Source organism: Arvicola amphibius, chromosome 4 (assembly GCF_903992535.2).
Source record: "Arvicola amphibius chromosome 4, mArvAmp1.2, whole genome shotgun sequence".
In the NCBI taxonomy this organism is placed as follows: domain Eukaryota; kingdom Metazoa; phylum Chordata; class Mammalia; order Rodentia; family Cricetidae; genus Arvicola; species Arvicola amphibius.
The window spans coordinates 52183972-52210402 of record NC_052050.1 but is presented as its reverse complement, the minus strand read 5'-3'; the positions used below and the strand labels follow the sequence as shown (position 1 = coordinate 52210402).

At 47.6% G+C, this 26431-nt stretch overlaps 2 protein-coding genes across 4 annotated transcripts in view; one reads left to right on the top strand and one right to left on the bottom strand.

The window, feature by feature from the left end:
* The window catches only part of Myh10 (myosin heavy chain 10), a 124569-nt gene extending 113974 nt beyond the window's left edge, over positions 1-10595 (top strand). The window contains exons 34-41 of the mRNA XM_038325626.2: positions 2160-2321; positions 3421-3549; positions 4919-5007; positions 5644-5767; positions 5843-6051; positions 7181-7289; positions 8269-8441; positions 9011-10595. Of these exons, the coding sequence (XP_038181554.1) occupies positions 2160-2321; positions 3421-3549; positions 4919-5007; positions 5644-5767; positions 5843-6051; positions 7181-7289; positions 8269-8441; positions 9011-9155 (1140 nt within the window). The 3' untranslated portion in view covers positions 9156-10595. The remainder of the gene's footprint in view (positions 1-2159; positions 2322-3420; positions 3550-4918; positions 5008-5643; positions 5768-5842; positions 6052-7180; positions 7290-8268; positions 8442-9010) is intronic.
* A 2010-nt stretch (positions 10596-12605) lies between these two features.
* The window catches only part of Ndel1 (nudE neurodevelopment protein 1 like 1), a 31600-nt gene continuing 17774 nt past the window's right edge, over positions 12606-26431 (bottom strand). Inside the window, exons 7-10 of one of the 3 annotated variants that reach the window (XM_038327292.2) lie at positions 25245-25336; positions 22522-22673; positions 19447-19481; positions 13329-16319 (exon numbers count right to left, since the gene is read on the bottom strand). In XM_038327292.2, coding sequence (XP_038183220.1) covers positions 16312-16319; positions 19447-19481; positions 22522-22673; positions 25245-25336 — 287 coding nt within the window. In that variant the 3' untranslated portion in view covers positions 13329-16311. Of the gene's footprint in view, positions 13283-13328; positions 16320-19446; positions 19482-22521; positions 22674-25244; positions 25337-26431 lie in introns of those variants that run through there. The other 2 variants (XM_038327293.1, XM_038327291.2) reach the window with 2 other exon arrangements.

Genomic DNA, 26431 nt, shown 5'->3' with positions numbered 1-26431 from the left:
ATTTTGTTTCATTAACTTGATTGGTTCTTTATTGTTGGTAAGTTACACAAACCTGGTGAGTTAAGACCACATTTCTAGTGCCCTGTTCTGTGGGCAGTGAGAGCTGGTGGCCCGGGGGAATCATCTGGTGGCCTGGGCTGTGCTGAGCACCTGCTCACACGCCCTCACCTGCCCAGCGTGGGCGGGGCCTCACCACCTGTCACCAGCCTGGCTGAAGGCTGTTTGAGTGTCCTGTGGAGACAAGCGTCCCAAGAGTGAAAAGCCCCAGAAAGCAGCAAGCGCTGCACCTTACAGTGTAGACAGAAGTTGCTGTCCCACCCGGTCCCTCAGCCATTCAATCCCAGATAAACACACAGAGACTTATACTAATTATAAATGGTTTGACCTATTAGCTCAGGCTTATTATTGACCAACTACCTCTTATAACTTAAATTAACCCATAATTCTTACCTATGTTTAGCCATGTGGCTTGTTACCTTTCCTCAGCGAGGCGTTCTCATCTTGCTCCTTCTGTGTCTGGATGAGGACTGCGGCTCTGCTTTTCCTCTTCCCAGAATTCTCCTAGTCTGGTCACGCCACCTATACTTCCTGCCTGGCTACTGGCCCATCAGTATGATTTAAACCAGTATGATTGACAAATCTTTACATTCTCCCTCAGCATCACAGCCTCACCCCTCCATCCTGTTCTCCAGAAGTAAGTCCCCAGTCCAGCCCACACACGGGACTTCAGGCTCTAACTCTGAAGACACTCATGCAAGAATCTGTAGACATATTTGAAACCACACTTGAGAAAGTTCGGGGCAGTTACTATACCTAAGGAGTCTCTTGTTACCCTGGACTCAGCAGGCCCAGATCTGCAGCTGTGGTCACACGGGTGGGGAGAACTTCTCATCCTGGTGGAAGCTGTCCTGCCCCTTCCCCAACCTTATCTTCTGCAGAAGCAGATGCAGCAGAAGCCTTGATCTCCCCTTAGAGAAGACACTGTTCCTTCACCCCGTTTCTTGGTGTCACCCAGAGGGCACTCCCTTCCCACAGTGCTTCCATTGCAGTGCCTTGCTGGTCACTTCCCAGTTCATGACAAGTGATTGCTCAGAATCCCCACTGCAAGATCACCCCAGTCATTGGCTGTCCCGGGTTCTCCCGAATGAACGGGAAAGCAGGATCACCTAGGACCCTGCCGCTGTCCCGGGTACTCCCGAATGAACCGGAAGCTCATGGCACAGCCCCAGGAACTTACAAGCTGACCCAGCTCCCGTCTCAATGGGGTATTTTCTTTTCTTTTCTTTTTTTTTCTTTTTTTGAGACAGGGTTTCCCTGTAGTTTCTAGAGCCTGTCCTGGAATTAGCTCTTGTAGACCAGGATGGCCTCGAACTCAGAGATCCGCCTGCCTCTGCCTCCCGAGTGCTGGGATTAAAGGCATGCGCCACCACCGCCTGGCCTTCAATGGGGTATTTTCAGTTCCTTGTGGCGATGTAGCCATTAGAGCTGGATTGAAATGATAAAGATCATTTTTCCTCCGCCTCACACAGAGCACGGGTAACTAGTTCTGGCCTGCTCCTGTGGTGCCGCTGATCTGAGAAAGCCCCAGAATGAGTAAGCGCAGGGAAGTTGCCCCCCACTCATGTTCATCTTGTATCCGTCCTCTCGTCATCTGTGCCCCACAGCTCCTCTTTCCCCCTCGCCTGCTGCACAGCTGCCAGCCTCCCTCTTTGCTGGTGTTCAGATGGGGTTTCAGCCTGGGTCTGAGGCCCAGACCTGAGCGAGCCCACCTTTGGAGCCTTAATCCCGGGTCTGCCAAGTGCACGCGTCAGCACTGAGCAGGCCTAGCTCCCCTAGACCCAGCTCCAAGCGCGCTGGTCTGTCGTCTGGCCACTGGCCCGCTGCCCTGTGCCCTCCCTCTGTGCGCCTATCCCATTTGTTTAATTGAGTCACCCAAATGTGGGCCTGAGGTCTTCCTTCTTGGGTCTCTGGGTGTCCCCCAGTAGGCATGGCCTCTACCATGTAGTGGTTTCCAAGACCTTCTGAACTACATTCAGCCCTTGGATTTTTCCATTAGTAATACAAAGGGACTGCTCGGTGACAGGGACCTCTGCAGAATGACAAGCCCCCCGGCCAAAGTAGCCAGAGCGCAGTGTGATGTAAGCAGCCCTGTCCTTCAGGTTCGAGAACTCGAGGCGGAGCTGGAGGACGAGCGGAAACAGCGGGCGCTGGCTGTGGCAGCGAAGAAGAAGATGGAGATGGACCTCAAGGACCTGGAGGCTCAGATCGAGGCTGCAAACAAAGCCCGCGATGAAGTCATCAAGCAGCTTCGCAAACTTCAGGTAAGAGTGGCAGGCTCAGCTCGAGGACCAGTGTCACATGGCCTTAGGAGAACCAAGCATGTGCTTTTTACACAAGATGAAGCCGTGAAGCTGGGAGAGAGACAGTGCAAGCACCCAGCCGTCACACTGAGCTGCTGGCCCCTTGGTTATTGGATTTGCTTTTGAGACAGAACTGGGGGTACTTGTCAGGAGGAACATCTTTGCTCGAATTTGGTCCTGTGTCCCTAAACACCTTCAAGTAATACTCCTCAACCCAGCCACATCCCCAAAAGGAGTCGGTGTGGCTTTCCTCCTTCAGTGCTGTGATGTCATCCTTTCAGGCCGCGCCAGTCACCTCTCTGGTATCCAGATGACACAGTTTCGTGGCCACAATGAGAAAGGTTATTTGTGATACCAAGTCAGTGCAGGGTGCCCCCTCTTCATGGCTGGGGACAGGCACTGCCGGGGAAGGGCGTGAACCGTGACCACAACGTCAGGAAAATCTCCTTTAACTTGAACATGCACTCAACAACTGTCTCAGCCGAAGCCTTTGTAAATATCAGTGAGCCACTAGCCATTGCCTGGCAGGCTGCGTGTAGACAGCAGCAGGACAAGCACCTGACGGCCAGATGCAGTGTGCTTACAACCACAGACAGACACAGACAAAGCCTCTGGACAGCAGGTCTGTGGGCAGTGGCTTTGCTTTCCTGTACTTTGGTAACGCTGGGGACATGGCTGAAGTTATACGGCACCCACTGCCCTTGCCCAGGACCCACCTGTCTGGTTCTCAGCATGCAGCCACATGGCGGCTCCTGTGAACTATACCATAGTTCACCGGGAACCTGTTGCCCTCTTCTGGCCTCCATGGGTATTGCATACATGTTGTACACACAGGCAAAAAACACACATAATTTTTTTTATATTGATGCATTTGTGCTTGTCACACAGCAGGTGACCCCTGGTTGTGGTGTAGATTCCATGTCTGTGTGTTACCAGCATGTTTGCTCCTATATTCTCGCAGGCTAACCGGCTGTGGTAGCTTCGTTCCGTCTGCATACTTGTTATGATGGAACAATACTGAGAATGAAATACTCCAGATCGACTTTGTGTTTACCCCCAGGCACAGATGAAGGATTACCAGCGTGAACTAGAAGAAGCTCGCGCATCCAGAGATGAGATTTTCGCTCAATCCAAAGAGAGTGAAAAGAGACTGAAGAGCCTGGAGGCAGAAATCCTTCAGCTGCAGGAGGTGTGTCGTCCAAGTGCTCAGGAGATGCTTGTCCTTAGAATCACTGAGATTAAGTGCGTTTTGTCACCTTCAGAGTGAGGTCTCCATTCAGCACAAATGCTAGTGCTCTGTTGCTTGCTTGTGTATATTCCTCTGCTGGCTAAAGGCGGGATGGCTGATTAGTAACTGGTCCACAGCCTTCTAGAATCACCCTCCCCCACCCCTGTGAGAAAGGAGAGCTTGTTATTTAACGTAAGCTTTGATCAGCCCGACCCAGAGAAGTGCTGTTCCGTTCCAGTAAGAGACATGCACTTCATTCAGTTCCCGAGTGGAGCATCCCACGGGTAGCATGTAGTAAAGAACCCTACCTATGTGATAAGCCATCCTAGAGTGTATTCATCTCTGTACATATTTTCAAATTTTCCTCAAAAGACAGTGACCCAAAATATTGGCGTGAAAACCATTCATGAGAAAACAGCAGGTGTGCAGCAGCTGGGTGAGAGACTGTCAGGGAGGAGCTGGAGAGAAAAGGAGCTCCCTAGGGGGCAGGGAACTGAAAACTGGACCAGACATGGAGCAGAGAGCAAGGTTTACCCTGCACGCCAGCTTTCGCTCCTTTCATGGTTTCTCTTGTCTTTGTGTTTCTTTCCGTTGGGTAATTTTTTCTTTCTGTGAGGTGTGATGTGCTTGCCAGGGAGTGATGGCGGGGTATCAAGGATGCTAAGCACACATGCTCTCCCACTAAGTGGATGCCTCCTGAGCATGGAGACTGTCTAATACATTCACAAAGGACACAAACGTCTCTCTCAAGTCCTGCACTTACTCTGTCCCACTAATTCTGATACACAGTGGTTTCACTGTCACTTAATTCTGGGTTGGTTTTTTTTTTTTGTTTTGTTTTTCGAGACAGGGTTTTTGGAGCCTGTCCTGGAACTAGCTCTTGTAGACCAGGCTGGTCTCGAACTCACAGAGATCCACCTGCCTCTGCCTCCCGAGTGCTGGGATTAAAGTCGTGCGTGCATCACCACCGCCCAGCAATTCTGTATTTTTTTTTAATTTAATGGTGTCTTTAATCCACTACTTTAAAAGTGTGGCTTACATTTGTTTGTTTTTTAGTTGCTTTCTAGCTCAGCATACCGTGGTGTGTAGCTCCAATACATGCTGTGACTGGGTGGCCAGTGTCTCCTAGGGCTCAGGTTAAAGCATGTGCTCCACAATAGGAAAGAATGGGCAGGAATGCTGGGCTGTAGCCACAGCACACAGTGGCAGTGAGACGCTCCCTGGTGTGAAGGGTCTGGTAGCACACCTCCCGTCAGCACCTGTGGACCACAGTGTGTGGGAAGCGTGACGGGAGAGCGAGGAGAACTGATGACGACGTAAACTTGTTTAGGAGCTGGCGTCGTCTGAGCGAGCCCGCAGACACGCAGAGCAGGAGCGAGACGAACTGGCTGATGAGATCGCCAACAGCGCCTCTGGCAAGTGAGTCTCTGGGCAGCAGGCAGAAGGGATGGTATCTAGGGGGTGGTGGCACTCACCCTACCCTCTCCAGCCATGGCTCTGTGCCCTCACAAAGGCGGGGACAGTCGCCTGACATGTAAGCTTTAAGTGGGCTTGTTCATCTGTTCCGGTTCCGGTCTAAAAACATGACCACAGGTCTGGGTGGACTCAGGCGCTGCCCATGGCACACAACACACGTGTATGTACACATCCATGACAGCCGATGGCCTCACACAACAGGCATCCATCCACAACTGCACTTCAAGGCCTCACTTCCAGATCCATTGGCTTAGCAAGTAGCCTCCTTAGAACCTTCTCTGAATTTTTTTTTTTTATGATCATTTCTTTCGCCCAGATAAGTGGCTTTCTCCTTGGGAGTGCTAGGGCATGATGACAGTTTGTGCCAGGGATTACTGTCTCATCTAAGGTCCTGGCTGCATTCTGGAGGCAGAGGTGGCAGCAGGGAAGTCACTGGGAAGTCAGGGGACAGTGTCAGGACCAGGAAGAGAACCGGGTGAGAGTGGAGCTCGTCCATGGATCAGGGACAGATGCAGGGAAAGTGGCACTCGGGTCACACGGTGCTGCGCTGCTCTGCTGAGGCCCCTTCCCTGTGCCCAGGTCTGCCCTGCTGGATGAGAAGCGGCGCCTGGAGGCTCGGATCGCACAGCTGGAGGAGGAGCTGGAGGAGGAGCAGAGCAACATGGAGCTGCTCAACGACCGCTTCCGCAAGACCACGCTGCAGGTGCCAGGCGGCCTGTCCCCTGGGAGCAGCTGTGCTGCCTCCGCACAGGGTGTCTGAACATTTCTCCTCTTCTAGGTGGACACACTGAACACAGAGCTGGCAGCAGAACGCAGCGCTGCCCAGAAGAGCGACAATGCCCGTCAACAGCTGGAACGACAGAACAAGGAGCTGAAGGCCAAGCTGCAGGAGCTAGAGGGGGCTGTCAAGTCCAAGTTCAAGGCTACTATCTCGGCCCTGGAAGCCAAGATTGGGCAGCTGGAGGAGCAGCTTGAGCAGGAGGCCAAGTAAGATGTGCTTTTTTTTAAATTTATTATGTACACATTGTTCAGCCTCCATGCCTGCAGGCCAGAAGAGGGCACCAGATCTCATTACAGATGGTTGTGAGCCACCATGTGGTTGCTGGGAATTGAACTCAGGACCTCCGGAAGAGCAGTCAGTGCTCTTAACCTCTGAGTCATCTCTCCAGCCCAGTAAGATGCTCTTGTAGGCCTCCGACTGCCTACACTGTCTGCTGTGGACTGACCAGGCCACATGGTGACACAGACATGCCCCTTACCATAGGAGTACCCAGTGCAGGGGCTGTAGTAACACAAGCCCATGTGGCCTGCATAGAAGTCCTGTGAGCTGTGAGACAAGTGCTCAGAGGCCAGGGCTCTGTTGGCCCTGCGGGAAGCCATCCCATTGCCCCGTGACTTCCCAGCACCACATCATGGGTGCTCACTTTCCAACAGATTAGCACAAACCAGGTCCCTCCCATCTGACAGTTCCCACCACACGGTGAAAACTGAGTGTTGCACAGGACAGAATGGGCGGGCAGCTACAGCACTTAGCCTGCCAGAGCTGCAGCAGCCCACAGACCCCAGCCCCCTTTGGGGGAAGCATGGGACCCAGAAATGCAGGACTTGCGTTCAAGTCCAGCACCCTCCCAACCCTGCATTCCTACTGCACTGGGCAGGAGCGTCTGCAGGCGTGCAGTGAGCCAGGTAAGGCTTTCACTGGCAAGCTTTAACCCCACCAGACCCAGATCCAGGTAGGCGGGAACTTTCCTGTCTGTGTTAGTTGTGTGGAGCGTGGGCAGCAGTCCCAGGGAACAGGGTGGGGATTTAGTTCACTCCTGCATGGTGTCATTAGCTCTAACAGCTCCAGTATTACAGTCAATAGTGAATCAATTCTAAATCCGAGATAATCACTTCATAAATGAGGTTGCTTTTTTTTTTCCTTTGAAGTGATGACCACAAGTCTGTTCACTGTGATTAGGAGGTGTTATGTGACACGTGCTGTGTGCACAGGAACAGACACCGTGTTAAGTGAAAGGCATTCCAATATGAATCATTTCCAAAGAGAAAGAATGTCAAAACTTTCCACATTTAAAATGAATTTCAAATCTTAAAGCCACTGTGGTGATTCTGACAGGGAACGAGCAGCTGCCAACAAACTAGTCCGACGGACAGAGAAGAAACTGAAGGAAATCTTCATGCAGGTTGAGGACGAGCGGCGACATGCGGATCAGTACAAAGAGCAGGTAGGAGAGCCGGGTGGGGTGAGGTCACCACCCCGGGAATGCCTTACCAAACAAGTCAGAACTAAGAAAATGTTTTTGAAAATTCGATTATGGTGTCTGAACTTCCTTGTGACATCCCGTGCTCCCCCCAGTTACAATGAGGAACGAGGCCAGCAAGGCTCTGAGGTGTGAGCCCTGGACTGGATTTTGAAGGAACATTCAGCTTCCTCCACTAAACTGCTTCACAGGCAACCAAGTTTCTCCCAGTTTCACTTCTGTCCCTAGAATAGTTCTTGGGTACAGTCAGCAGTCAGGAAACTGAATGGGGGGAAATTTGGGAAAAGGTAAACAGCAGAAACTGGGAATGTGTGAAGAATGTATGCCCGCATGTGCACACCCTGATACAGATACACAGCACTGAAGTGGTCACCCATACAAGCCTGCAATAGAGATCAAGATCAGGTCAAGACCACCCCTTGCCCCCTTGCCTGCAGCCTGTCATCCCCCCCCCACACACACATACACACACCCGCAACCCCGTCTCTCCATGCATACTGGGTGAAGGAACACCACGGAGGGACCATTTCCTTTGGCCCAGACCCTCAGGGCCTTTCTTCCCTTCTTGCCAGCTGTACCCATGAGGCACTAACCAGTCCCTGAAGTCTAGAAGCAAAGGAGCCATTGGTGGATTCTTAAGAAGCAGGTGCTTACTGCACTCTCCCAGGTGGCTGTGCTTGGGAACGGCCATGCTTCATGGAGGTGAAGGCATCTGGATAATGTGTTTGTCCAGAGTGCTCGCCTTGTACACAGCCCATCAGTCACATGTGTGGGCGTGGAAAACCAGGTTGTTTCTTGTATACAAAGTTCCTGAATGAGTCTAGCTTGCTCTGTAAATACTGGCTTTGCTAAGTGAAGGTGAGTGACATCACAAGATGTCACACAGCCATGCTGACCTCCAGGTAGATTCATAGTCTGCCTTTCGTTCATGTACCTCCCCAAGATGGAGAAGGCCAATGCCAGAATGAAGCAGCTTAAACGCCAGCTGGAGGAAGCTGAAGAGGAGGCTACACGTGCCAACGCGTCTCGGCGTAAGCTCCAAAGGGAACTGGATGACGCCACCGAAGCCAATGAGGGTCTAAGCCGTGAGGTCAGCACTCTGAAGAACCGGCTCAGGTAAGTGTTTAGTAATGTGGTGGGCTGCAGGCTTGATCTGGGGAGGCGCCTGTGGATTCCTCGGGAATCCCTGCAGTCAAGAGTTAAGACCTTTGTAGTAGGGAGTGGGAGAAAGGAGAGGGCAGGCCCACTCACTGTGAACCGGACCAGTGGAACACATCAGTCTCTAGTCTGGCTGGCGACATCCACAGCCTCCACTCCAGAGCTCCCAGCAGACCTGACACAGCAGCATGCTCTGCAGGACAGTGAGGGAGCCCAGAAAAGCCAGTGAGCCAGCGTAGGCCTCTGTGCGGTGGACAAAGGCTGCCCGTGTGGTCAGTAAACCAAGACTTGGTTTTTTAAAGGACTATAAAATATAAAAACAAAGCTTGTTTTGTTTTCTGGCCTTTCAAGGATAGCTGTGGGGAGATGGAGCTTCATCTTAGTCTTCCTTACCTGTCTAAGGGAAGCCTTTCTGAGACCTCCAAGGCTGTGATGCCCCAGGCTAGGGTGGAGAGAGGGTGGAAACTGAGAGCCTTATTCGGGTTGAACAACCCAAGAGCCACGTGCTCTCGTGTATTTCTCTCCAGGCGGGGCGGCCCAATCAGTTTTTCCTCAAGCCGATCTGGCCGGCGCCAGCTGCACATTGAGGGGGCCTCGCTGGAGCTATCAGACGACGACACGGAAAGTAAGACCAGTGACGTCAACGAGACGCAGCCGCCCCAATCAGAGTAGACAAAGGAGACTGGAGGTGACACAGAGGACAGGCTGGAACTCCTCAACCCAATGCTAGTCTGCTTGAGCCCTGCACTCAGTGGCAAGCTCCGGGACTCCTCACAGGAAGATCCACTGTGTCTTAAGGCTTTGCGGCCTGTGCAGACTGTATCCTGCTTCAGACTAGGTACAATGGCCCCCTTTTTATATATACACCTCCACCAGACATGCGTATTAAACAGACTGTCCATCGTTGCATCTATTTTCCATATACTCATCAAGAGACCACTTTATGACACATAAGAGGAGATAACCCTTTTTGAAACAAATTCTAGACCCTTTGTTGCCCGTCGCTGGGCCTGGGGCCGCCCCAGGTGTTGCTCAGTTGCTCTGCATGCTGTTACTGACAGGTACCTTAGTTCTGCGTCCATGTGGCCCTGACCCCTCAACCACATCCAGTCTCTTAGAACGTTGTGGACCTAACCTTCGCTTTGTCTCATTTCCTTTGAGTAATGATCACTGTCTCTGTGAGCAAACTGTGAAAGGGGCTTTGGAGGCTTAGGAGGGGTGGGTTGGACTGGGGAAGCAGCATCAATTTGGGGTTATCCTGCCCATGTCCCAAGGGGTGTCCCCACCATCTCATGTGAATAGAGTCTTTGGCCCAGGGCTGTCTGCACATAGAGAGGATGGTGGCCACAACACAGCGAAGGCACCCCAGGTGGCAGCCATCACATGACTTCCAGGTGGTCTCCTGAAGTGTCTGGCTTGCTGGGATAAGTGAGCCACTGTGACTCTTGGGATGCTCACAGACGTTCTCTCCAACCAGCCAGACCCTCCTGCTGACCTTACAAATCCAGCCACTGCTTTGAGCCCAAAACGGGAACATTGGTTTTGTGTTGGAGGTGTGTTCCAAGTTTGTTAATGAGGCTAAAGGACCTCAAGAACAGATGCCATCTGCCTGAATGTTGACATCCCAGTGGGTGTGTGATCCTTCATTTTTCTTTTTCCCTTCCTTTGGACAGTGTTACAATGAACACTTAGCATTCTGTTTTTGGTAGATAGTTGAGCAAACTGACATTACAGAAAGTGCCTTAGACACTACAGTACTAAGACAAGGTTAACTCTAGGATTTGCCTCTAGAACAACTTCATGTGTTAAGTTTGACTGTGCTTCGTATCATGTACCTCTAGGAAAGTAGTGTAGACAGACATTCAGTGAGCAAATCAGTGTTAATGACAAATCCCGATCCTTGGCAATGTGCTTGAAAACACAGACCTTTTGGGTTAAAAGCTTTAACATCTGTTAGGAAGAATTTGTCACATGGGTTTGGAATCTGATCTCCCCTGTATGGATTGTACTGGCTGTTGACCACCAGACACCTGACTGCAAACATCTTTTCTTGTACTCCCATATTTCTAGACAATGATTTTTGTAAGACAATAAATTTATTCATTATAGATATTTGCGCCTGCTCTGTTTACTTGGAGGAAAAAAGCACCCGTGGAGAACAAACAGACCTCAATAAACAAGAATAATCATGTGAACACGGAATCTGTTTCCTCACCTTCTGTTCTTGCTTTACCATCTGTGACCTGACCAGAGGGGGGTTACACACACCTGATCCATGAACCAAGCCCACCATGTCTCTCAGAAACCAGCAAATGCTTGCAGCATTTGGATGCCTGCAAGCAGGAACAATGGAGGAGTGCCTGGCCCCACCAGTGAAGACTAAGCCAGAATGCTTTTAAGGGGTTCTAGAAGCCAGGGACTGTGTGTTTAAACAGGATGCATGCTGGAAACAGATAGGGGAGGAGTCACTGGCTCCCCACAGGCAGTCTTTCTGGTGTGGACCAACTGGGGTTGGTTGAGAAGCCCCAGGGGAGCACAAGGTGAGCACACCAATGTCTTAGTCCCAGTACCAAGTGGACTTCAGTGTAAGCCTAGTAGGCATGCACATCCACTCAATAAGGTGCACTTAGGCCTCTTAAACAACGTAAGGATGTAGAGGTTCGTCCCAACCATGGGAGAAGAAAGGTGAAACAGGTTCTGTGGACCACAAAGCCGCTAAGTAGAAGGAACCACAGATCACTAACAATCCCTCACTTTAGAGTTAAATGTAGTCAGAAAAATCTCTATTGGCGTGGGTATGTACATTGAGTGGATTCCTAGCCTGCTGGTTTGAAGGCACACTTCCATACTCCCCATGACTGGAACCTCAGCTAAAATGTCCTTCTATTGCTCTGGTTTGACTGACAGCCTGTTAACCCCAAAGCCAATGCTGCCAAGGGACAGATGTTAAATACAGAAGGAAGAACACTAGAAAGCAAGTCTTCCTCCTCCAGGCTTGCCCCACCCCACCCCACCCCACACATAAAAACAAATGGCTAGATATTAGACTCTGGAAGGGAGAACTGGTGGCTTTTCTTCCCCGAGTTCCAAGAGGTCTTGAGAAGAAAGCCTGTGGCCACCATGGGCATCTGAATTGTATTATATCGCCTATGTGTTATGCCAAGAAGAGCAGAGATCCTTCAACCCCCGTGAGGCTGGAAATTCAGTTTGACTCATTACAGCAGTGTGGTCTTCATTTGTTTTCAAAGTAGGCAAATCAGTGGGCTCCATGCCAACTGACTTGATGTCATGATACCCATCCTAAAATGTCCAGATCTCATGCAGCTCACAGTCGCTGTCAGTAGGTGGCACTTGGGATGTGGCTGTTGTTGCCTGCCTCATGGTAATAAGGCTGAGCATCAAAATTTGCAGAATGGCTGTCAGCCACTTAGGAGAAAATTCTGGAAGTGACAGGAATGTGCTTTTCAGGAATGCCACATCAATACCACAGCACAAAGGATGATGGGACTGCTTGGGAAAGCATGGAAAGGGCAGCTCTGGGACAAATGGATGGTTCAGAGGCAGGCTCAGTCAAGTTCTAGGCGTCCTCATGGTATCTGAGCCAGTGTGCTGGGACATGCCTTTAGCCCCGGCACTAGGGCTACTAGGGCTATGGACCCAGAGAACTCATCTCAAATACACATCTGTTGGAAGACAATCAAAGCTTTCAGTGATAGGAAAAATCTAAGTGGGGGCTGGACAGACAGCTCACTTGTTAAGAACGCTGGCCACGCTTCCAGAAGACCCAGGTTCAATTCCCAGCACCCACATGGTGGCTCACAGCTATCTGCAACTCTACGGGATGTGACAACTGGCCTCTGAGGGCACTAGGCCTACACACACACAGGCTGCCACATTGTTCTTGATGGTTCAGAAGACAAGGGGGCATCTTCTAACTACTAGTGGCTCGGGTTCTGCACAACACATGGCCCTCCTCCTGAGTCCAGGGCTGGGGACACCTGGGAAGCTGTGTCTGGGGGTGGCTACTAGGCAGATCAGAGCAGCCACGTTGTCTTCCTCTCAGCACAGGTCTCAGGCCAACATGCACAGGAAAAGAAAACTGGTGTTATTATTTTGATTTTTCTTTAATTTGGGCAACTTTAGAGGCAATTTTAAAATCTGGAGAGTAAGCCACCAGCACGCTTTCCATCACCTGATTTTCCTTTTTAAACTTTAGTTGCGCTCGGTGTTCGTGCTCTCCTGGTATCTCAGCACTGCAAGGCCACACTGCTCTATAATGCTAAGCCACCCTAATCATCCCCTGCCACCAGACACTGACATTTATTTTACTTTATTGAAGTTTATCCATTTCTTGGGGTTCTATCCCAAAAGCAAGCTTTTATAGCTATCACACTGCCCACCCAGATTACGGCATGGAGAATAACACAATGAATTAGTGACTTCAAAGTACATGTCTTCCCCTCAACAGTGAAATCCATATTTGGACATTTTTTTTCCTATCAGAAACTTGATAAACAGTGTTTCCTAGCTCCGTCCTGTAGTGCACTGAGCAGCAGCCCTCAGCCACTGAGCCTTACTGAAGTGTATCCCTCAGACCCACACTGCCAGCCTAACGTAAGTGAGCCCCGCCCTCCTTCCAGACATCCACCCATGACCACAATCCAGGCAGGATTCTACGTACTGCATGTTAGTGGAGATGACACTCAGTATGACACCTGCTTACAAAGCTCCTGGTCAGTGAAACTCTAAGCTTCGTTCCGGTGGGTCACATCTGCCTCAGGGAAACGCTAGCAGAATTCCTGTGGGTGCAGATGGACAGCAGGACAAAGAATCATAAAACAGCACAAATCCCATCTGGTCCCCAACACAGCACTAACAAATCTGTTCTTTGTTTTTACGTTTGCCTTTTTAAGCCAGGCACATACATAAATTTCAGAGCTCAGGAGGCTGAGGCAAGAGGAACGCCCAGGTCCATACTACACAGTGAGTTGCGAGGCCTCCAGTTTGGGAAGAGAGCACAGTAGACAAAGAAAATGGCCCCATTTCCGATCCTGGCCTTGCTCTGGGCTGTCCCTTCTACAAACGGGGGTCTGGGAGTGGCTACCCTGTGCTCATTTACGCAGTCCCCTGGCCTCACACATTAGGTTTCAGGCTCTGAGCCAAGAAGTGGACATTTGGGGAGGCAAGATCAGCACTTCAAAAGGGAAAGCTGCCACAGACCCAGCTCAGGGATTTCCCAACCCTGATTACTCAACAATGGCTGGGCCACAAGGAAAGCAGGGACTCTGGGCAACCTGTAGAGCAGTGGTCCTCAACCTGTGGGTTGCAATCCCTTGAGGTCAAATATCGGATATTTATGTTACGATTCATAACAAGTAACAAAATTATAGTTATGAAGTAGCAATGAAAATAATTTTAGAGTTGGGGTAACCACAATATGAGAAACTATTAAAGGGTCACAGCGTTAGGAAGGTTGAGAACCACTGCTTCTGGAGAGTCAAACTTAGGCCAGCAAGGACAAAGTATCCGAAGCATTCATTTTGGAGGGCACTAAGGACGATCAGCCAGTGTCCTCATGGGGTCATGGGAAGAGGGCTCCCCATCAGGAGCCAGGACATATAACATACTGGAGCAGAAGCAGCGTAGTATGCCATCCCCGTGAGAACAGCAATAGAGCAGTCTAGATAAGCCCAAGGGTACAAAGCCTCAGAACATCTGAGAAATCCCTGGGAGCCAGAGATGAGGACTTAGCTTCACCCTTGCGTCCACAAAGGTCTAACTGTTCAACCTCTGACCTAATCCAATCCTTCCAAAAGCAGTGTAGCAAGAAGCTGAAGGCTGTACAGACCGTTTTCCGCCACTCAGGGCAATCAGTGAGATGGGAGAGACATCTTCCACCACTCAGAGCAACTGGAGACAGTACAGACCGTTTCCACCATTCACACACAACCGCAGGTGCCTCTTGATGTCAGCTTATGGCAAAATCTCCAACAACAGACTTCTTGTCATTTATTAACAGAGTAAGTTTGAAGGCTCATCTTACTTAAAATGGTTCCTGTTCACTTAGGGATCTGACGCCCTTAACTTCTATTCGCCTAGGGTTTTTTGCTATTGTTTGGTTTTGTTTTTTGAGGTGGGGGTGGAGACAGGGTCTCTATGTAGTTCTGGCTATCCTGGGGCTATGTACACCAGGCTGGCCTCCAACCGAACTCAGATTCACCTGCCTCCATCAGCACACTTGTGGTGTTAAGCTATGAAGTTCCTATGTTTACGCTGTTGTAAGCAGGCAGGCTCAGGAAACAATGCACACTGCCCCATTTTGCAGTTTCCTCAACACGGCACCTGGAACTTTTCTCCCACGGAAGGAAGTGTGCGAGAAGCCCACGTCCGTGAAGTTTCTCTACTCCCAGCACTTGTGGCACACACTGTTGTACGCAGTACAACGGGACGAGCTCCTGGGCCCAGGTAGGTACTCCATGCCCTGTTCTGTCCTCTCTGCTATCCTGTGGGGTCCGGGCCACTCCCAAGCTACCCCTGGAAATGGACACTACTAGAAATGCGCACGAGCAAGGCATCTCCTGTGGCCGCAATCTTCTCATCCCATGAGGAAGAAGAGACACTGAACTGCCTTTGTATGCTCTTTTCTCACAGGACAGCAAGAACCAAATAAAGAAATCTTGGCCTTTTTTTCTGTGAAATTTATTGTTTACACATTAAAAGAATTTTTTTGGAGGGAAGTATCTTCTTTTAACCACATGATGATACTATACAGCTGCCCACAGTAGGACACCATCGTAAGTCATTAATTAACATGCCATATGAGTCTGAATAAATAAAAGCTACAAAGCCCAAGTTATATACAAATATCTTAGGCAGTAATGTTTACAAACCTATGTACAATAAAACAAATGTAAACAGTAAGTGCAGCATGAGAATAACCAAAGGGTGCAAGGGACAAACACTTCTGGCCAGTCTGCCCCCAATTGCTGGCACCAACCAGCCCCAGAATCAGGCCCCTCAACCCTTCCCAATGCAACTGGACGGACCCTTCAGAAGAGAAAACAAAATGCTCTAAGAGATGTCACTGAACTGAGGGATCGGAAAGCTGGCGAGAAGGTTGCCACCTGCTTCCTGAGTCTGAGGCACACAGAGGCTCAGCCCTGGAGTGCCCAGGTCCCAGATGCCCCTGCCTCCTGCATCTTGCTGCTTTGAGAGAAAGCCTATTTGAAATGGGCTGCTTACAGAAAGTCAGAAGGTACAGAATGGTCTGAACTGTAGGGTGAGATTGGGGGACACATGATTGTGAGCACTAAAGATGCTTGGCTGGGAGCTTAGAAGGGTCTTGTCAACCTGATTGAGGAGAACTTCTAGAAGATCTGCAATGTCCTAAACACAACTAAATCCTATCAGCACAGCAAAATGGGGCTATGAGGCAGATGTGATGAACGGGTACTTCCACATCCAGTGATCGAGTAATACATGTATGTATCACTTGTGACCCACAAAAGTGCAATCATGTGAAACCAACGGCACTACGGCAAGAGAGAAAATAGCCAGTATTGATATCGCGCAGAGTCCTGGGGCTGGGCAGGGCCCAGCAGCCGCCACTGCATGCAGCCTGCCCTCTGCCAGCGGTGGAGAGGCAGACAGGGGCACAGGGCTGGACCCAGGTACCAAGGGACGAGGCGTAGGTGTCCTGGGCTGCTGGAAGAGGGTAGGGGCCCCACCTGGAGGCTGGGCACTCACACACTGAGAGGCAGCATACCGGGTGCTGAGGATGGCCGCGAGGAGCCCAGCCCAGGAGGGGGAGGAGCTGGATCGAAGCCGTTTACCGCCCTGTGGGGTAATCAGAACAGCAAGGGAAGAAGAGAAGAAAAAGAGGCTCATGTAAAATCTCTCTACACACAGGAAATTAGCTGCTTTCTGTATCTAGTTCTCTCCCCTGCCCACAGTTAAATCCTGAATCCCAAGTGGTTGCCCAGAAGGCACTAGTGATAAGAGAATGGACAGACAGTTCACAGTCCTGGGGTACTGAGGCCACGCACCACTTTCTAGGCAACTCTGTTATATGGGCCATAATCACATTCCTGATTTTTTTCAAACCATCAAAAGGTCTAAATGTCAATAGAGAGCTAGTTAAATATACAACAAAACAATGAAATATAAATACAACTATTAAGAATGTAACTTACAATATTTTTAATAGCAAGGAAAAATATTCAGTATGTATTTAATGATATAAGGAAAAAGAAGCAAGCTACCCAAACTGCCTATGTTTAGTGTGACGTTAAAAAAGAAAAAAGAAAATGCAAGCAGTGCATAGCCTAGATTCTATTCTATTCCAGCCTTTTACACAGGCACTATGGATTAATATAGTTAAGTCTAGATTGAAAAACTCTTTAGACATACACACATAAATATACAACGTGTGGATTATATTACGTATACACATATATGTAATGGAATCATCTATATCATAGAAGGAAATTTTAACAAAATGTATTCTCTGGGTTGTAGATAAATTTTACTAGTTTATACTTTATTATTTTACAAATCTATTGCAATACCAGTATCTCAAGAAGAAAAAAATTAATGTTTAGCAAGCAAAGCCAGATAGGAGTTGGGGTTTTTTGTACCTATACATGGCAACCCAGCTCCACACAAGCACCAACAATCAGGCACACCCAGCAAGGTGAAGAACACCCCCAAATCCACCCACCAGCATGCAGCCACAGGAAGTGAGGGGAAGGGAAAAGGAGAGGGAGAAGTACAAGCTCTCAGGAGACAATTTCAGCCTTTCTAGTTTAAGGCACGTCCCAGACGAATCCATCTATTAGCAACACTGAGGGACCACACCGCACCATTCCTGCCCACCACTGTCATTCACCTGCTTGTGGAAGGATCCAAGGAGTCGAACACAAACTCACAAAGAGACATTCTCTAAAAAGTGAGTCACATACTCCCTGCAAAGACCCCTGGTTCATAAACAGTCACCAATGGCACAAAGAAACAGACATGCAGAGGGTCTTGATAAAGAACCCCAACTAAATTCAGGAAACAAGAGCTCATGTAGCAAGAGACTGAAGACAGCTCATACCTGGCAATCAAGCTATACACAGAAACCAAAGAGCAGTGGTCCAACTCCCCAGCCCCAGGCCATGCTTTGTCCTACTTCTGTGCTAAACAGCACTTTTCTCTTTAGATCTTCCCCAAAAGCTGCATGCCTATGCTTCTCCTGAGGCCTAGGACCACAGTCTGTTTGCCAGGACAGCACTTGCCTCACAGCCCCATCTGGAGTTTGCCTATGTAGACCCAGAGCTCCCAATACTCTCCAACAACCACAGGAAGAACTACAAGAAACCTAGTGTCCAACACATGAACCTCCATCCCTGTCCTTAGCAGGGGCAGGCAGGCTACACAACAGAAAGCCTCCAACTCATCACAAAGGGCACACTGTAGGTTGCCAAGAGTTTGTCATAAGGTCAACTGGGATGTGCAAAAGCAGCAGTCACCAAGACAGGTCCACACAAAGGAACAGGTGCAGGACAAAATTAAATGTACTTTAAAGTAGCATCAAGTTCATTTCCATTGTTACAGAGGAAATCAAACCAAGAGAAGATCCAGCCATTAGCCCAGGCTCACCAACAGAGTTATTATTAGTGACTTGTTTAGCCCCAACTACCTCTCTGGGTATCCCACCCCTTCCCAGCCTCCTCTATTCACAGGCTGCTCAGGAGCCCTCAGTGAGCAGCCATTTCCATGCTCCAGGACACATGTGGGTCTAGTGGGTCTAGTTAACGTCTCTGTGTGGTGGGAGAACTCGGAGGTGTGTTGGGCAGAGGGTCTCAGCACTTCTTTTCTGAATCAGATGAAGGAAGTTAAAAGCAGAAGAAAAGAAAGCCAATCACCTCTGGAGAGGCCCCTTCAGGAAACAGTAAAATTTATTCAATGAAGAAGGTTCCCAAGGAGAAAAGCCTTCAAATATACCAGGTACAGATGTAGAAAAATAAATGCCCAGTGAGTCACACAGAGTTAAATGAAGGGCATATGCAGGAATAGAGATAGCCCTGGGAATCAAATATGCAGAAAGAGGCTCCAAGCACACAATCAGTGAACTCACACCCCAAATCTAGCTAAGGTAAAAAAACTGACTCCAACTCCAGAAAGGCGCTTTAGCAACGGAAACTGCACCTCTGTGGTCAGTCAGGAGGGCTATCACCTAACAGTACAGAAAAGCAAGGCTCAGTCCGTCAAGCAAGCAAGACGAAAGCTCCTGAGAGGGCGGGCAGTAAGGAGGAAGGGGGGCAACTTGAGCTGACTCACAGAACAGGACAGAATGGACATCCAGAGCCAAATCTCCCGGTGAGTAAACAGGACACGAAGCAGTCCCAGGTCTCTACCCAGGCTATGCCAAACAGTTCAGAAAGGGAAGGTAGAGTCTACACACCTCCCATCTAATATGGAAACACAAAAGCAAGTGCAGAGCAAGGGAGTTCATTATCACCAGCTTCTGAAAGGGGAACGGACACAGAAGGGACCCTGTCCCATGAAGACAGTGAGATGTAATCCTGGAGTCTAGTATCACCTCAACCCTCAACTCAGACACTACCTGCCCTAGAGCAGGGAATGCCATTCGGGACCACGACACTGAGGTTTAACTTTGCTGAAGGGCTATCTCACCCTTGCCAAGCTGGCTTCACCACCTGAGCTCAAGCCACCTTCGGCCTCAGCCACCTAGCTGAGCCCACAGGCACACACTCCTGGTGGGCTGTTGTCCCTGCACACAGAACTAACAGCAATGGTGTCATCAAGTCAGACAGGACCTTGAAAGCTCACTCATGGGCTAAAAGTTGGTTAAAGCTGAGTCAGCCCCATGCAGTTAGTAAACCAGTGTGTTAATATGTCTTCCACCACACAGCATCAGTAAGACAAAGAAGAGAGCACAGCAAACAAATTGAGTTACCCATGAACAACGTGGGAAATATGACTTTTTCTTGCCTAATAAAAAAAAAGGAAAAATCATTAAAAGGCAATACAAACACTATTTTCACATCAGGCCCTGAAATGAGCCCACACCTACCTACATATGACCCAGAAAAGCCGGACTGGTTGACCCACCATCTGCACCATGTGCAAGCAATACATATGAAACCAGATTAAAGTTATGGAAGAAAAAACATTTTAGAGCAAATTCAAGTAACACACAAATTGCACAAAACTTAGTCTGGAATATAAAGAATATCAGAGGTGGAGAAACTAGGGTGATCAGGCACAGCAGCCTGCATCTGAGGGACTGGCAGAAACCTCAGAGGGCACTCCTGGTTCCAAGAAGTCCTCAAATAACCAGAATCTGCAAACACTTCTGACTCAGTTAAGGCCATGGACCCAGTTTGGGTGTGTGCAGCTTCATGTGGCAAGGCTACACTGCCTCTGAAGGATTTGAACAAAATGAAGTAAACACGTTCAACCCTCCCAAGAAAATCCCCGACTGTCTGCAGTCACACTAGTGAGCTACAGCAGAGACTGCTCAGGAACAGGGGCAGCAAGGCAAGCACCACAGCCCAGGTTCACATGCTCAAGTCCCAAGTCACACGTCCCTTTTTCTACAAAGACCGGCTTTTCTTTGACAAATCAGAATATTAATAGTGTATCTACAAGTCATGCTATTTGCCCTTTCCTCCTACAGTTGGTACACAACCATCTTGGATTTTACCTAGTCAACAGGTTAAAAAGCCAGGGTGACCACAAGACAGCCAGAACGAAAGCAAAGCAGCAGGAAGCAGTAGCACAGCCAGCCCTGCAGAGCAGTGAAGAGAGAACTCCTGAAGCACTAGCAGGTTAACACTGCACCGTGTACCCAACAAGCAACTTGTTAAATAAAGACAAGAGACAATCCATAAAAGCATATTTCATGGTTGGTAGAAACAGGACAACATAAAATTTTTGTAATTTAAGACAAAACACAAATAGCAACTATCTGGTTCTGTCAGGAAGCACATTCTCCATTATTCTCTCTCACTGTAAGATGCTGCCTGCAGACCACGAAAAATACAATTCCAGAGACAGAGAGAGTCTAATAACTACTCTACTAGAGTAATCACAATTTTTCAACACTCTTGAAGACTTCCTCTAAACTTTCTCTGTATCATTCAGGGAATGGCTAGTCTAATGAGAAAATGCCTGTCCATGTCATGTTGCTCCAGATAGCTCAAAAATGGGTACTCCCAAGCCTGATGAAAGTTAATTTTATACTTAGCCCACCTAGGGAACCCTAAGAGAGAACAGAGTTCTGACTTACACACTGATATTGTATAAGGTGCTTTTAGTAGGAGGTCCTTGTTGTAACCGTCAGGATAGAAATGCCAAAAGTAACAGCAATAGACTGGAACACTCCATTTACAGGGGCAAACAATAAAACTCTTAAAAGTAGACTGTAGCCAAGCATGGTAGTATAGGCCTTTAACCCCAGAACTCGGAGGCAGGAGCAGGAGGATCTCTGTGAGTCTGAGGCCATCCTGGTCTACTTAGTGAGTTCTAGGACAGCCAGGGCTAGACAGAAAAATCCTGACTCAGAAATAAAAATAACACAGTAGACTATATAGACAATCAGGTCTTCCATAAACAAGCTCTAACTAGAGCAGTTCCTGCATTGTTGGTGGTTTTAACAGCTTCCTATTCCACTCACAAGACACAATGGCAAGGGACGATGAGCACATCAGCTGCTGTTCCAGGAACAACTACCCAAGGTAACGTGGTACTATATTAAGTCACATCCATAACAAGAAGATAACCAGGCATTTTAGAGATAAAACAAGATAAAGTAGAATGAAAGGTACTGACATAGAAAGATACTGGCAATGTAAATCAAAATAGGCCAGTTACCAAGTAATATTCAAAGTGAACTCTTGTAGATATGATGCAAGAAGCTTCTAGCAGACGCATAAAAAATCTGCTGACATGTCTACAAATCAGCTCTAAAGAATGACAAATCGTGCAACAGCAGAGAACTTACTTTTCACTGCACATACTTCTACGCCACTGCTTCAAGCCTAAAAGCTTTTTAAAATTTAAACACATGCATACACACACACACACACACACACACACCCCTACCTCTTCCCTTTTGTTTTGGTTTTCTTTTTTCTTTCCTTTTTGAGACAGTCTCGCTATGTAACTCTAGCTGGCTGGAAATTCACTAGGTACACCACGCTGACCTTGAATTCTGATCCATATGTGACCCAGTGTCTAAAGACTTCAGGACTTTGTATTTTTCCAAACTATTCAAATAAAAGGTTTGCTGTACAGTCTGAATACAAATAATTGCAGTGTTCTCCCTTTTCCTTAAAAGAAAATTTGCTGAGTTTCCCAAGCTGTAAGCACCCATAAAGCAGGTCTACCAGAGCCCTGCATATTTGCCTAAGCTCAGCACAGGTGCATTTAGAGTCTAACCCCAGGACAGACACTGCAGATTCCAGGGGCAGCAAACTCCTTGGGGACCAGAAGACAACAACAAATCTGTATCCTCTGGGATTTGAATAATAAGATGATCCCAGAGAGCCCAGCAGTGGTGGTGCACACCTTTAATCCCAGCACTCAGGAGGCAAAGACAGGCAGATCTGTGAGTTCAATGCCAGCCTGGTCTACAGAGGGAGTTCTAGGACAGGTTCCAAAGCTACAGAGAAACCCTGTCTCAGAAAATAGAGAGAGAGAGAGAGAGAGAGAGAGAGAGAGAGAGAGAGAGAGAGAGAGAGAGAGAGAGAGAGAGAGAGAGAGAGAATATGAATGAATTTGTAAACTTCTTGCTGGATGGTGGTAGTGGACACCTTTAATCCCAGCAGTCGTGAGTTCAAAGCCAGCCTGGTCTACAGAGGTAGTTCCCTATCTCAAAAAAAAAAAAAAAAAAAAAAAAAAAAAAAAAAAAAAAAAAAAAATTGCAATCTTACTAAAATTATCAGTGTGCCCAAGGATTGGAGCTGTAGTTCAGTGGTAGAATAACTGTCTGTCACTCATGAAGCCCTAGGTTTCGTCCAAGACTTACCCTTTATGGAAGAAGGTTGCACGCCCTGACCTCGGGCATTCTGGGCCATTGCTATTCATCACCCCACAGTTAACGCTCCCTGGGATATAGGGTTTGCGTGATGCTTGGTCTTTTGCGAAGTTCCTGCAAGCTGCTAATTTGGATTCTAAAGCCTACAAAGAAAGAAGGAATGGCTGTCAAAACATTGGCCGTACAGAAAACATGTACATCTCAAACCATTTCTATTTCAGGCTTCAGTCCTTAGCCTCCAGGAAATGGTTATCAGTTAAGCCATAATCATTTGTCTTTCTAGTAGAATAAGGAATATTTACATTGACCCCCTTTCTAATGAGCTCAGAAATTTAACTTATTCCTCTCAGTATCACTGAGGGACACAGATAAAATCCACACCTTACAACTAAGAAAACCATGGTGCCAGTAGGGTAGCCAAACCTAGTCCTCTGAAAGAGTAGCAGTACTCTTAACCACTAAACCATTTTCCAGTCCCCTAAATATTTTTAAAAGAAGCTCTGGATTTAATTCCCAGCCTACGCTCACACACAGAGAGAAAGAGAAAAACAGCAAAAGAGAGAAAATATACATAAAATACACAGTGAAGCTGGGCATGATGGTACATGATCTCCAGGGCAGAGAAGGGAAGGAAAAGGATATCTAGTTAAGGCCAGCCAGGGCTGGGCTACATGATAAGATCAAAAATAAATAAATAAATATATAGACAGATAGACAGACAGACAATGTTATTCTCCTTTACGATTATATGAGAAATGACATATACATGAGCATCATATCATAAATGCTTACAGAGCCAAATAACAGATAGCTCAGGAAGGAATAGATGGGAGGAAGGAGAGAAGGGAATGTAATCTAACAAATTCAGAAAATTTAACCAAATTAATGAGGGCTGGGAACAAAGTTCAGGGGCAGAATGTACACTTACTATTTGTGAGGCCAGCGTCCCATTTCTTTTTTTTTGTTTTGTTTTGTTTTGTTTTTCGAGACAGGGTTTCTCTGTGGCTTTAGAGCCTGTCCTGGAACTAGTTCTTGTAGACCAGGCTGGTCTCGAACTCACAGAGATCTGCCTGCCTCTGCCTCCCGAGTGCTGGGATTAAAGGCGTGCGCCACCATCGCCCGGCCCAGCGTCCCATTTCTAATATCATAAATAGATTTATTTCAATTGGATTAAGAGGAGACAGGGTAAATTCCCTTTTTGCTTAAAGAAAATAAACACATCATTTTAAATGACGAGAATAAACACTACAACCTTTACAACAAAAAGCGTTAAAAGCACTGCTAACGCAGGAATGAGGAAAGTCAGCTATATATACTGCATGAATAATTCAAGCCAATTAATTTTACAGCAACTTTAAAATGAGAATTGGGAGCTAATGTGACGGCTAGAAAATAGTCCACTTTAAGAGTGAGGGTCAGAGCTGGACAGTGTGGTGCACACCTTTAATCCCAGCACTCAGAAGGCAGAGGCAGACAGATCTCTGTGAGTTCAAGGCCAGCCAGGGCTACACAGAGAAACCCTGTCTCAAAAAAAAAAAAAAAAAAAAAATCAGATCTCAAGTCCCATAACTTCTAGCAATCCACTTCTTTAATTATTCCAGGTGGCTGTCTCCTTTATGACCAAGACGACTACAATGAAATCACAGCGACACAAACTCTGAGAGTCCTGAGGAGCAGGAAACAAATGAAAGCAAGAGATGGCTGGTAAAGACCAACAAACAGCAGTATTCTTGGTAAGATCCAGTACTGGAAAGAAGAAAAACGGAGTAAGAAGGGTACATCCTCTAGCAGCTTCAACCACTCGGTAGACTGAAAAGGAAGATCACCCGAGCTCATGAATTTGAGACTAAAAAGATGCTATCTCAAAAAACAAAAAGCCATCAGCAGAATAATCAGTTTCAGGTTGGTGAGATGGCTCAGCAGGTTTATACTTGTGGCCAAGCATGGTAACCTGAGTTTGATCCCTGGGATCCATTTGTAGAAGTGGAAACTAGACCTGAAAGTTGTTCCGCCTTTCACAGGCACATGTGTACACACACACATATTTTTAAAAACTTTTTGTAAAAAAACAAAAACAAAAACAAAAAACCAGAGCTGGAGAGCTGGCTCAGAAGTTAACATCACTTGCTGCTTTTGCAGAGGACTCAGGTTTGATTCCCAGCACACACACAGCAGCTCACAACCATCTGGAACTCCAGTCCCAGGGATGTGACACCACCTCTGACCTCAGTAGGCACCAGGTACATGGTGCACAGACATATATGCAACTCATACATAAAATAATAAAATAAATAAATCTTAAAATAAAGAAAAAACAAGCTTCATATTTCAAAAGCCACGCTACTGAACAAAACCATGAATGAGGCACTGAAGCTGAAGCAGCCAAGAGCAGTAAGACTCAAAGAATGCCCAAGCCAGATACTACCACAAATACAAGGAGGAGAAACCAGAAGGATAAGAACCAGGGGTAAAGAACAGAATTTGAGGAACTGCACTGTAGACAGGACAGCAATGGGAAGCAGGAAGAGTGCCCATAGGTAACCTCACAGCCCAGGCCCTTCCTAAAATGCCTTCCTTAACCCCGGGCTGGGGTGTTTCTCTAGCCTCTGCTCATGAGTCGGTGGATGCTGGTGCTTCTCTGCTCCATCACAGTTCCCACCACAAGAACCCACCTCAGCAGTGGGAAACCTAGTGACAAATAATTAAATGCTTACCCCTACTTTCCGCAAGAGATCTCCCACGATGTTTAGTGCTGATATCCTAGCAGAAGGAGTTAGTGGACTGGTTCCAAAACCATTTGGTATAGCTACAGAAAAAGAAAACAGAGTGACAACATCAGCAGCTCCTTTTCTATTTGTACTGATATTACAAAGTAGAACACATTTGAAATAAAATCATACTATTTCAAGACACAGACAACTTATAAAAGTGAGGGATCATAAAGAGGCTTAACCATTTGGCAACTGGTGCATAATTTAGACTAAATCAATATGTCACTACTCCAAATTGCTACAAGGACAAAGATCCTTAAACATCTCAACAGGTATTTCTAGAGATCCTAAAAATAGAACTGTGAGGGCAGAGGGCTGCCCATTTTGTCCTTAACAGATACTACTAAGGTACTCCATTAGAACACCTGCCACATATGAACTCAAGAGACTGGCAGCACACACGGCCTGCGCAGGTGCAAGCCAGAAAGGGGCCCAGTGCTGAAAAGGGGGAGTAGACGTGAGCCCCTACCCCTAACCAAGAAGCTATCTCCAACTGAAAACTGCCCACAAAGGAAAAGCTCATTTCTCCAAGGGAGTCTCACACAGGTAGATAAACCACACTTAAGGACAGACCCATGCCCAGCAGTCGTGTGCGTGTGTGTGTGTGTGTGTGTGTGTGTGTGTGTGTGTGTGTGTTATTGCTTTGTTTGGGCTTCTTTTTTTTAAACCTTACTGGTGTTTTGCATGTACATTATGGTTTCTGATTTTATGTTTTATGAGATGGTGTGTATGTGTGTGTCTACATATTTCTCATTTTCTTGTTAGTTTTGTTTTATTCTTGTTTGTGTTTGTTGTTGTTAATGAACTTGTTTTTTTAAAAAGAGAAAGAAGGTAGAGTTGGGGGGGCTAGGAGGATCTGGGAAAAGATAAGCAAGGAAAAGCTATGATCATAATACATTGTATAAAAAAATACCTGCAAGCCGAGTGGTAGTGGCGCACACCTTTAATCCCAGCACTCAGCAGGCAGAGGCAGGTGGATCTCTGTGAGTTCAAGGCCAGCCTGGTCTACAGAGCTAGTTCCAGGACAGGCACCAAAGCTACAGAGAAACCTTTTCTCGAAAAAAACAAATAAACAAACAAACAAGCAAACCTGCAATTAAAAAAAACTAAAAGAATACTATGTCAAACTG